The sequence below is a fragment of the Nuphar pumila genome, chromosome 2, assembly GCF_984573655.1.
Source record: "Nuphar pumila chromosome 2, dmNupPumi1.hap1.1, whole genome shotgun sequence".
Lineage (NCBI taxonomy): Eukaryota > Viridiplantae > Streptophyta > Magnoliopsida > Nymphaeales > Nymphaeaceae > Nuphar > Nuphar pumila.
This window is the reverse complement of record NC_143250.1, coordinates 84,873,865-84,884,875: the sequence shown is the minus strand read 5'-3', so window position 1 is coordinate 84,884,875 and position 11,011 is coordinate 84,873,865. Positions and strand designations below refer to the sequence as shown.

The 11,011-nt window shown below is 36.6% G+C and overlaps 1 protein-coding gene across 1 annotated transcript; it reads left to right on the top strand.

Moving 5' to 3' along the window:
- The first annotated feature begins 8,939 nt into the window (after positions 1 to 8,939).
- LOC149845906 (uncharacterized) lies at positions 8,940 to 10,510 on the top strand. The gene has a single exon (XM_089997788.1). It carries the CDS (start codon positions 8,983 to 8,985, stop codon positions 9,409 to 9,411), a length of 429 nt encoding a protein of 142 aa, XP_089853914.1. The 5' UTR covers positions 8,940 to 8,982; the 3' UTR covers positions 9,412 to 10,510.
- Positions 10,511 to 11,011: the final 501 nt, after the last annotated feature.

Sequence of the window (11,011 nt, the reverse complement as noted above, 5' to 3'; positions counted from 1 at the left end):
GGAGTGTAGTGAAGCTTGGTGAGCAAGATATACCGGTGAATGATTATTTCAAATATTTGGGATCCATCATTCAAAAGTATGGAGAAATTGATGGAGATGTAAATCATAGGATAAAGGTTGGGTGGATGAAATGGAAAAGTGCTACTGGAGTGCTGTGCGATCGTAGAATGCCATTGCGGTTGAAGGGAAAGTTTTATAGGACGACTATTAGACCCGCTTTACTATATGGTACGGAATGTTGGGCTGCCAAGAGACATCATATTCAAAAAATGAGTGTAGCTGAGATGCGGATGCTTAGATGGATGTGTGGAAATACAATAAAAGATAAGATTCGGAACGAAGAGATACGTAAGAAGGTAGGTGTTGCACCCATTGAAAATAAGATGCGAGAGAATCGTTTACGGTGGTTTGGACATATTCGGCGAAGGCCTAATGATGCTCCAGTTAGAAGGTTGGAGAAATGGGAAAATATATTAGTTAAAAGAGGTCGGGGTAGGCCTAGGAAGACTTGGATGGAGATGATAGGAAAGGATATGAATGCTTTGAACCTCACCGAGGACATGGCGTTGGATAGAAATGATTGGAGGAAAAGGATTCATGTGGAAGACCCAAAATGAATTTCTTTTTTGGTTCATATCGCTGACCCCAATTGTTTTGGGATGAAGGCGTAGTTGTTGTTGTTGTTGTTTGTTGTTTGTATCAGGTTCGGATCCAGGTCCAATCATGTCCACTATAAGAAAAATTATATCCGAATCCCATAAAAATTATATGAACCAAACCCAGACCATACCAGGTAAAATCATATTTTTTATCATTTTTACATTAAAAAATTGCAGGTCTTAATCGAAACTTGTGTCGGGTTTGGGTCTGGTATAAAATTTCACAAACTATACCCGGTTCTATGTATTAATCGGACCTTCGGGTCCGGTCTCAGGTCTTAATTGGGTCATCTTATTTATCACCATACCCGGACCCTATAGGGTTTGGTTTGGGTCGGGTACGGGTAAACCAGGCCCGTTGACACCACTACTAAAGGTGCAAACGAGTCGGACATGGGTTGGATCATGTAACACCCTAATATGTTTCCAAAGTGAATGCCGTAGTAGATCTAAATGTGGATTAGACTTGAATGATATTTGGTGAGGTAGGGTTAAATATGGATCAGAAACAAATATTTCAAAACTTGAACTGGTAGGAGTCTGCCTAACCCCAGCTTGCCTTTCAAACAAAAAAAAAAAAGACTAGAAACAAGTTTTTTCACATGTAAAAAATGCAAATGGATCGGATTTGAACCGAATACGGACATATACCTAACATAAAACACTGATCTGAATATCAAGGCAAGCTGCTTAAGCAAATCTGAATCCATTGGGAATGCATGTTTGGGTCTTACTTTAAGGATCCATATTCAGAAATGACGTGAGATTCAGATTGGATGTTCCATGAAACTGATTCATTTGTACGCATATTACAAACATTTCCTCTCTTTTTTTTTTTTGGAAATTTAGAACCTAGCTCGAGGGACATCAAGATCATCAAAGATTTCCAAAAATCCTGAGTGCCTGTTTGTTTCACCAAAAATGGTGACAAAATGAACAATTTTTTCACAAGAGGGGATCCAGGGGTGGTCATCGGGCTGGGCCGGTGAACAGCTCGTCCCATCAATGGCGGGCCGGGCCAAAGGCCTGGTTCGGGCCGGCCTATTGGGAAAACTCTGGCCCACAGCCCACCAGTTAGCCCATGGGCCTAATCAGGCTGGGCCGGACCTAATATATAATATAATGTATATTATTTATATAATGTATATTATGTTATATATATAATGTATCATATATATTATGTTATATATAATAAATTATATATATAATAACGGGCTGAACTGTTCCAGAGGCCCCGTTGGGATGGAGCCAGGCCCAATTATACTGGCCCGGGCCGGGCTGCAGGCTGCAGGCTGCCCGGCCCAATGATTAGCTCCAAGTTCCCTTTGGGCAAGAACCTTTATGCGCCGTTCATTGTCAAGATCGACGACAGTTTGCAAAATCCCAGTTGAATCCCCTTTACATGGAAGGGGCCCACAAGGCATCCGCGATGCCGTTCACTTTTTATGATGAGCTGCATCAATAGCTGTTACAAGGACAGTCACAATGTATCAATGCATGAGAAGAAGTGGGGCCCTCGCTTTCATGGGGACTTTTTTTCTTGCCAAAATTGCAAGAACGCCCCTCTTGAGAAAGTATTTTCCCAACCGTTCTACGAAACTAGAAAGAGTACGTTCCTTTTACATGGAACTCTTTCACTTTCCCATCTCAATGTTTGTCTTTCAAATATTTTGCATAGGCAATTTATCGGGATGTTATAGGCCCTCTAGCAAATCTTAGGAAAACCATGACAAGAAAATTTAATACAAATAAAATCCAAAAAGAAGTTCTTGGTTTTTATGGAGTAATTCCCGATATACTAATTACAGAAACGGACATGAAATGAAATTTATCATAACACGGCAAAACTTGAAAAAGAAAAAGAAATATTTTTAACACTTCATAGTTGCCTAAAAATGTAAAAAAAAAATCAAAATAAGATCCAAAAAGTTTCCAAGTATTTTTTTAAATAATTATATTTTGAAACAATCCACATATTTTGCCTTTAATATTTGTTTTCTTAATGTATGATGTTAACGTGACTAATTTTAGAATCATCACCCAGTTCCCACATCCACCCAATGTTCAAGTTCTTTATTCAGTTAGAAGAAAAGATCCAAGTCCAGATTTGTTTTTAATATGAATTTTACCATGGTTGGAACTTGGCAGGATCAGAGACTGAATGAGGTTAGGTTGGCTAGGGCATCACATAAAATGACCCGGATGTGGCCCAAATCGGATTCAACAGCTCGAGTCCAACCCGAATATTCAAATGGACCCAACCATTGGTCCATATCCAACAATAGTGTTTGTGACTGGTCTTTAAGCTGGACCTTTCCAGTAGTCGGACAGGTATCCAAATCTGATTATATGTATTTTTCTTTTTTGGATTTAGTATTAGGATTCTTCAGTCTGAACTCGAATTCAAATCTGAGTTCGATTAACCAATATCCCTTTACACGGATTTGGTATTGGTTACATCCAACCTGAATCTGAACCGTTTGCATCCCAACTTCATTAACCATTGGTCAGTCACTTTTCTGTGGGGCCTACACTAGAGGTGTCAATGGGTCAAGTTTGATCTGGACCTGACCCAACCCCGTACCAAAACCCTATGGTGTAAGAGTTTGGTGATAAATAAGAAGGTCCAATTAGAATCCAGGTTGGACCTGAAGGGTCCGATTGATATATGAAGCCGGGGTATGATTTGTGAAATTTCATATCAAACCTGGGCCTGACTCAATTTTCGACTAAGATCTACAAAATTTCAATCTAAAAAAGACGAATAATATTATTTTACCAGTATGGTTCAGGTTTGGTTCATATAATCCTCATAGGATCTGGGCATGGTTTCTCTTATGATGGGCCTCATTGGACCCAGGTATGAATTCGGTACCATCATCTCAAATCAGGTCTAGGTCTGGTTTCACCTGGGCCTCAACCAAACCAAACCCATTGACACCCTTAGTCTACATCAAACTTTTCAAACTCCAAAATTGGAAAACTAAATTGACCATTAAATATAGTGCAACCCTGAGACCCTTAAATATATACTAAACATGTGATCCATGGGGTTCGAACCTGTCCATCCAGATGTCTCGTTTAGCCTGTTGACAACTGACATGTAATTTCACATCCTATGTCACAGTGACATGTCTTTTACATGGTGTGTCATAGGTGACACGTCTTGGATACATTATGACATTTTATTAATTTTATTAATAAAAATGCATTTACATTAAAATAGAAAAACTTAGTTTTCTACCAATTAAAAATTAAAAAATATGCATTGTCGTATCTTATCTTTTGAAAAAAAAAACAAACAAACTCGTGTGTAGGGCTGCACCTGTATCTTTGTAACATAGCACACATCACAACATTTACAAAGATTTTTTTCTTCAGTTTTTATTTATGACGAGGAACCCTCACGAAAAACTGGGTTACTTAATGGGCTTGCACTGTGCACCTCTTGATGGTGGTGTAACCTTTTATCAATGTATTTTTAAAATGATATTTTGATAAAAAGTATTTATGAAAGTTGGTCATCAAATTTTAAAAATTTAACTCTTACAAGTAGTGAGAATCGAAATCGAACTCGAATTCGAGGAACGGGTTGATAAAACTTCGTATTTTACTCAATGCGAATTTATTTATTATCCTAAAAAAGTTTAAACTAATTAAAAGTAATTAAAAAACAAGAATTAAAAGGTTATTATAGACCCCAAATAATACTAAAATTAATTACAATGCTTAAATTTAGACAAAAAGATCCTAATTAACTAAGAATTGAAAATGCTTAAAAAACTAAAAATGAAGCTTTTTCGTCTTTGTTTCTTCACTTTAACTTCAAATCTACTTCACTTCAGTAATGTGAAATCAGTAAATGATGTCATCTCCTACAAAAACAATAACAAAAATAAACGAAATGCAAAATCTAATCTAATTTGAATTACTACATGAAATTATAATTATACCACTAGCTATTACAAAATTTTATGTCAGAATAGGTTTCTGTAATTTGACGGAATCAGATAGCAATTGAATTCAGACCCTTTTCAAATTTTTCAGATATGTTACCAAAATATGAATGAAGAGAATCCAATTTACAGAATTGTAAAATTCAATATAGAACTCAATTTATTAACAAATGAACACCAACTTCAAAACTTTGAAAATTAATGTCAAAAATTTTGACAGCTTCCAGTATTTAGGCAATTCAATATAGCAAAACAGATTAAAAATGAATGAAAATTTCACAGTATAAATTAGATTTATTTATGAATCCAATCCATTTTACGGATTTGGATTTGGATTTGGAATTTGGAATTTGGAATTTGGAAGCTTCAGATATATCAAAAACAAAAACTAAAAAAAAATACAGAAAATAAAACTTGCAGAAAAGAGAGATGTCAGAATATACGGCTGAAAAAAACTTAAAATGGTCCGTCAATCAGAATTTGATCATGATGAATTTTTGCAGAGAACAACTAAACTCAAACACAAATCAGATCCAATTTACGGATCATAATTTGGATTCTGAAATCTCATTTTATTACAAAAACAAAAAACTATAAAAAAATAGAAAAATGAAATTCCAGAATTTCAGAATTTTACACTTTGATCTATTGCATTAGATCAAAGAATGAACACTCTTAAATTCGTGGAATCAAATCTAATTACTTAACTAATCTAATTCTAAAAGATCAACAAGAAAACAAGAATTGAAATGCAAGAATGAAAATTTAAATTATGAGATGAATTGATATAATGCCCTAATTGAATTGAGATCAATCAAGCATAGATCCCCATCTTGTTTTTAATTTTTCTTAAAAACAAAACAAAATTGATCTAAAAGAGAAATGATAGCAAACAAAGCAATTGCATAACTTAAAAAAATGCAAAAAGATCAAATTAGAAGAGGGAAAGAAAAACGAAAACTAAAATTACATCAATTTTACAAAGAAAGGGGTAAAGAAAACTCACTAAATCGTTAGATCTAATGAATTCGAAGAATGGAGGTGAAAAAGATGGGCTTTCAACGAATTGGATGATTCCAGATCTCTTTCGAATTGGCTTCAAATTAGATCTCCCTTGCTGAATGAGAAAGGATAAAATAAGAGAAAAAAAGGAGGAGAAAGAAGAAGAATGGGAAATAGAGCAAGAAAGAGGTTAAGAGGAATTCTTATAAGGGGTGAAGAGGAAGAAGAGGGCTAGAGTGAAATGGGCTGAAGAACCCTTTCACTCCAACCCTAAGCTTTGTATTTATATTAAATTTTAGGTTAAAAACTATTTATAATTAACTTTCTAAAAGTTTTCTTATTTATAAATTAGTACCTAACTAACTAGATTTTGCAAAAAGAAGGTTTTGAGCCAATTCTAATGAAGTTTCTAATAATTATGATGTGGGTTTGGGTTTAAGTATTTGCCGAACACATTAGTATTGGATCCAAGATCTAATTAATGTGTTTTAGACTGGATCATTATCCGAATTGCCTTGGGATTTGTTTCAAAACCGTAAAACGATCATAACTTTCTCATTTTAACTCCGAATCCCACAAAATTCGAACAATGACTTCTTTAACCTTGAAATATTATAAGCATGTAATAAAAACTAATAAAATATGCTTAAATGTATGATTTTATGTATTAAGAATGAATACATTATCAGTGGAATCAGTGACACCTAGGCTCTTACAGAACCCACTAGTTAAAGGCACCCACATATCATAGGAATCAAACTTAGGACAAAACAGTAGGAGTTTTTTTGGTTTGGCCGACTTGTGTAAGTTCCATGAGTTGTTATACATATGGCTTGAGACAGTTTATTCCTAACCATTTGTCTAATACCAAATTGAGTCCATTTCTAGATCTAAACTTTGTTTCAAACATGAGAAATATAATATTTGGGTAGTGTTTGAATCCCTCGTATGGGATTTTTCATGCAGCCTATGCCCAACCCAAGCTATTTAAACATTGAAACTTAGGTCTCTATTTTTGAGGTTATGGGTTCATTCTAGGCCAAATTCAAGTAGCTCTAGCCTGCCCTGGGGCTTGTAGGGCAAGAGACTTGAATTTGAAATTCTATCTTCTCAAATCCGATCCCTTGGATCAATGGATTCTATAGATCCTAATGGACTTAAAACTGCAATTAGAGGTGACAATTGGATGGATTCAATCCCAATCATATCTGATGTGAATATGATCTCTTCTTAAATGAATTTAGATCCATAGGGCAGCAGCCAAGGCAATTAATAGCTGTATGAATGTGATACTTGCTACGGGAACAAAGGTATCAAAGTGATCCAAACCTTTTTTTGTGCTTTTTCTCTTTCTTTAGCTACTAATCTAGCTTTACATTTGCCCAATGATCCCAAATGAAATTTTTTCTCTAAGAGCCACTTGCGACTTCAATATTTCAAGAAATGTAGATGGACATGCTACCCAATTTAAATGATAATATCATATTTGGCAAGAAATGGTCGGAAACTAAGGTCTTGCACCAGAAAAGCATAAAGTGCTAGGATCTGATCTAAATGCATACATAAATCTGCCATAAAATTACTATTATTGTTCAAACCTAAACTTGACAAATTTTGGTTGGATAAATTTGTCTCTAACCCCAATATATTAAAAAAAGAGTGCCTAATTGAGATCATAGTCTGATCCATAGTTACCAAAAGCTTATTGCTACATGAGGAAGCTCACTTCCTAAGAATCAGGCTTTCTTTTAATTGGAAGCTTGCTTCACATCAAGCTATGTAAATGAATTTTCACTCCCTTTCTTAGACCTCATTTGTCTCATGCAACTTACATAGGAAAGTGTTGAGAACCTTGATGTAATCCTTTCTCACTATTAATGAAAAGTTCCATGCTGGCATAAGTAGGCTTTAGTTTTTTTCACCACCTATCACTTTTTCATTCCTACATCCCCTCCAATGAAAGATTTTACATGAATTGAGTTGGCAGTATTTTTTAAAAAATGTGTACCCATTATCATGTAAAGTCCTTTATTTACATGAGAATGAAACAAACTAGGCTTTGATGTTTTTTTCTTGCTTTCTGAACACTTGCACATTTTGTATTGATTCTTATGCGTTTGCTTTTCATTTCTCATGCACCTTCCATAGTACATTTTGTATTGGTACGGCGAAAAATTCGTTCTCATTGTCCAAGGGAAGTTAGTTCGAGTTTCGTCTGACCCCACGCGGGGTAAAAATAGCCGATCGGCCCTCCCTCGCCTCTCGCCACTTGGGCACAGATCTGCGAGCAGGACGCGACACGCGGGGAGCGGAGGGTGGCTGAGTCTCCGTTTCATCCTTCTCCTTTTCCCCTGTTTTCTAGGGTCTTTTTGCTTTTTTGCCGTTAGCAGAGACGGATCTGTTCGATCGCCGGTGCATCATCGTGTGGGTTTCTTCTTCTGTCTTCATCACTATCGATTGGAGTTCATCTTCGTTCTTTGTTCTCTAGGGTTTCTCTTCTCTTCTTTTTTTCTTTTATTTTTGGTGTGTTTGTTTTTTTATCAGTGTTTGGATTGCCTACTGTTAGTAGCTTAGGTGACAGTTTTCTGGGGGTTTTCTTCTTGTCTACGGCTTGCATTTCCCTGTTTAGAGATTTCTAGTTTTTTTTTTGTTTGCTTTTTGTGTCTTTTCTAATTCTTGGGCTTAGTTGGTCTCTTTGGTCTCTCTTACGGTGCTCAAAGTTGTGGTTTCTCTCTCTCTCTCTCTCTCATTATGTGAGCGTGAGTGAGATTTCTCATAGAAAATTGGGTCTTAGTATTAGCATTACGAGGGAGGTTCTTAGTTATTATTGTTTTACTTTTATTACTTGTTTCCATTGGAGCTTCTTATTGTCGTTGTTATATGTTGTGAGTTAGAGAGAGAGAGAGAGACCTGTGGTAATTGTTGCTGTTGTAATATACGGAGACTAATTATTTTGTATTGAGAGGTCAGCTTGGTGGTGTATCTGATTTTGTTCTTAAGTGCCTAATTTGTAAAACTTGAAGATTTGGAATGCGGGTGCCTGTTAAGTTTGTTACTGGGTACAACAGAGGATGAAAGACTCGAGTTATATTCTCGACTCATGCAAATGCCTGTTTCTTTTGTAGCAGTGTTCACCTTCCTTCTTTAGCAGAATTAACTATACCATAGGAAATCTCATTAGTGTTAGTCAGTATTACTCATTCCCCTTTGCTGTATCTGGATGCGTGTAGCTTTTTCGTGGATGTGTTCCATTTTTGGAGTATCAGAGAACCTTGCTTTCATTTGACTTTGTTGTCTCCTCTACTTTGACATGCAGAACAGAGGCCTTTGAACTGAAGGCTTATACGAAAGCGAAAGCTGCTGAGATGGAGGTATTTGGCAAAATGGTTGCCGAGCCAACCAATGTTATTTTTCTGTCAAGTATTCTCAACTGTGAAGATGGTCAACAGAGTCATAAGTGTGATAGGCACTGTCAAAATGAACGCGTGTTTGCTAACATGCATCGGTGCAAACTAACAGGGATTACCCACATCTGTGATAAAAACTGTAACCAGAAAATCGTGTATGACAACCACAGTTCTCTTTGCAGAGTGAGTGGACAACTTTTCCCTCTTACACCGGCAGAAGCTCAGGCTGTGAGAGGAGTCCGAAGGAAGCTCGAAGCAGAGAATTCTGATGGCTGTGATTTTAAGCGCAGGCGTGATGTGTGCCTGCATCCTTCACCCTTCGAGAGGTCGTTCTCTGCGGTTGCTCCGATTTGTAGCCAAATTGGAGATGGCATGGATATAAATTAACAGCATAATGTTTCTTTTCCTTTTTTGGTGGGTGGGCTTTGGGTGTTCTGAACGAGAACCTAAGACACCTCTTGGACCTGATAAGGTGGACAAGTTATTATATATTCCTAGAAGAGAAGAGACACTCCATTACTGTCTTTAGTCTTTTAACTTATGCTTAACCACTATCCCTTGTAATTCTTAGCAATCTTATAATCTTGGAAATAAGCTGAGTTTGGTCTGTGCTTCTGTTTAATGGGGGAGATTTAGTTTACATTTTGTTCTGCTATCTGGGTGTTGGCAACTCTTCTTTTTTCACATATGGCTCATCTTTGGACATTGACTGTGATCTTAGTCGCACATCTCTTTGCTTAGTGGATTTATTGACATATAGGTTGGAACAGTCTGGAAATTGGTTCTCCGTATTGGACTTGCCTGGAAATTGTTCTCCCCATTGGACATGTTGTTTGTCTGTTGTACACCATATATGTTTCCCCTCATTGACCTGAAGGGATGCAGGTTTTAACAACCACAGGTGAAGCTTGATAAATAAGATAACAGTGTTAGTGTTTTTTGCCTCCCTTTCTCTGAGAAATAGAGATTTTAGGTTTGATATTAGAAGATTCTTGTTTTCTAGACAATTGTTTGATCATGTTGATTTTTTTCTGAAGTTGCATATTGTTTTGCAGGAGTTTCAAACGTGTGCAAGACAGAAGAGTTTGAAAATGCTATTTATTTATTTATTTTGATTATTATTGCTCTATCATTTGTTTCTGTGAGACTGAAGGTTTTGTTTTATTATTTTGCAGGGGGAGAGTGCTGCGGCTTTCTGGTTGTTACCGGGTTCTGGTATTTATGCCTTCTTAAGTTGGTGAAGCTGTGACCGTATCTTTGGGAGGCACGCCCACTGAGCCACCTTACCCACTTACCTGTGCGGCATTGACTTTGTGGTATGTGGTAGTTGTTTCAAATCTTTGTTTAGCAAACTTGTAAGTGTACCTTTAAGAGTTGTGATTCTTCCATAAACCACCCTTTGGCTGTCAACGCTGTAAATTTTTTTGATGTACTCAGCAACTCTTATGTTAAATGACAAAGTTCTGTGAGATTTCTAAGTTGGAAACTCCTTTTCTTTCTTATGATCTGTCGTCGACGTGCCGTGTTGTAACCTTTCTTACACATGACCAAATGGATGTACTATGTGGTGTACGGGTTAGCCTTGCATATATGCCAATCTTATGAGGGCCATTGTCCTTTCATAAGTTCTTTCTTTTGTGAATCTTTAATTTACGATTCTGATTCTATGCCTAGATATTAAAATACCAACTTGTTTTTACTTTAATCTTCCTTTCCTCAAGCAGGCTTCTAGGAGGACCTGTTTTTGCCAATCATTCTCCAAAATTTAACAGTATTTTATTTATCTGCTTTTTTTTCAATATTCTTATTCCAAGAAAGAACCAAAGCAGGTTATATGTCCCCCCCCCCCCCGAACAGGGCAGTTAGCTACATCTCATGCTCGGTGGACCCAAAGAGCACCACGTATGTAAGCATGTGTGTCTCGTATCCCCATGTTTGTCAACATTAATTAGCGTTGGAGTTTGATGCGATTGCAAAGACTTAAGTA

Excerpts from the sequence above, each read along its gene's own strand:
- LOC149845906 (XM_089997788.1), top strand. The coding sequence starts at position 8,983 with ATGGAGGTATTTGGCAAAATGGTTGCCGAGCCAACCAATGTTATTTTT.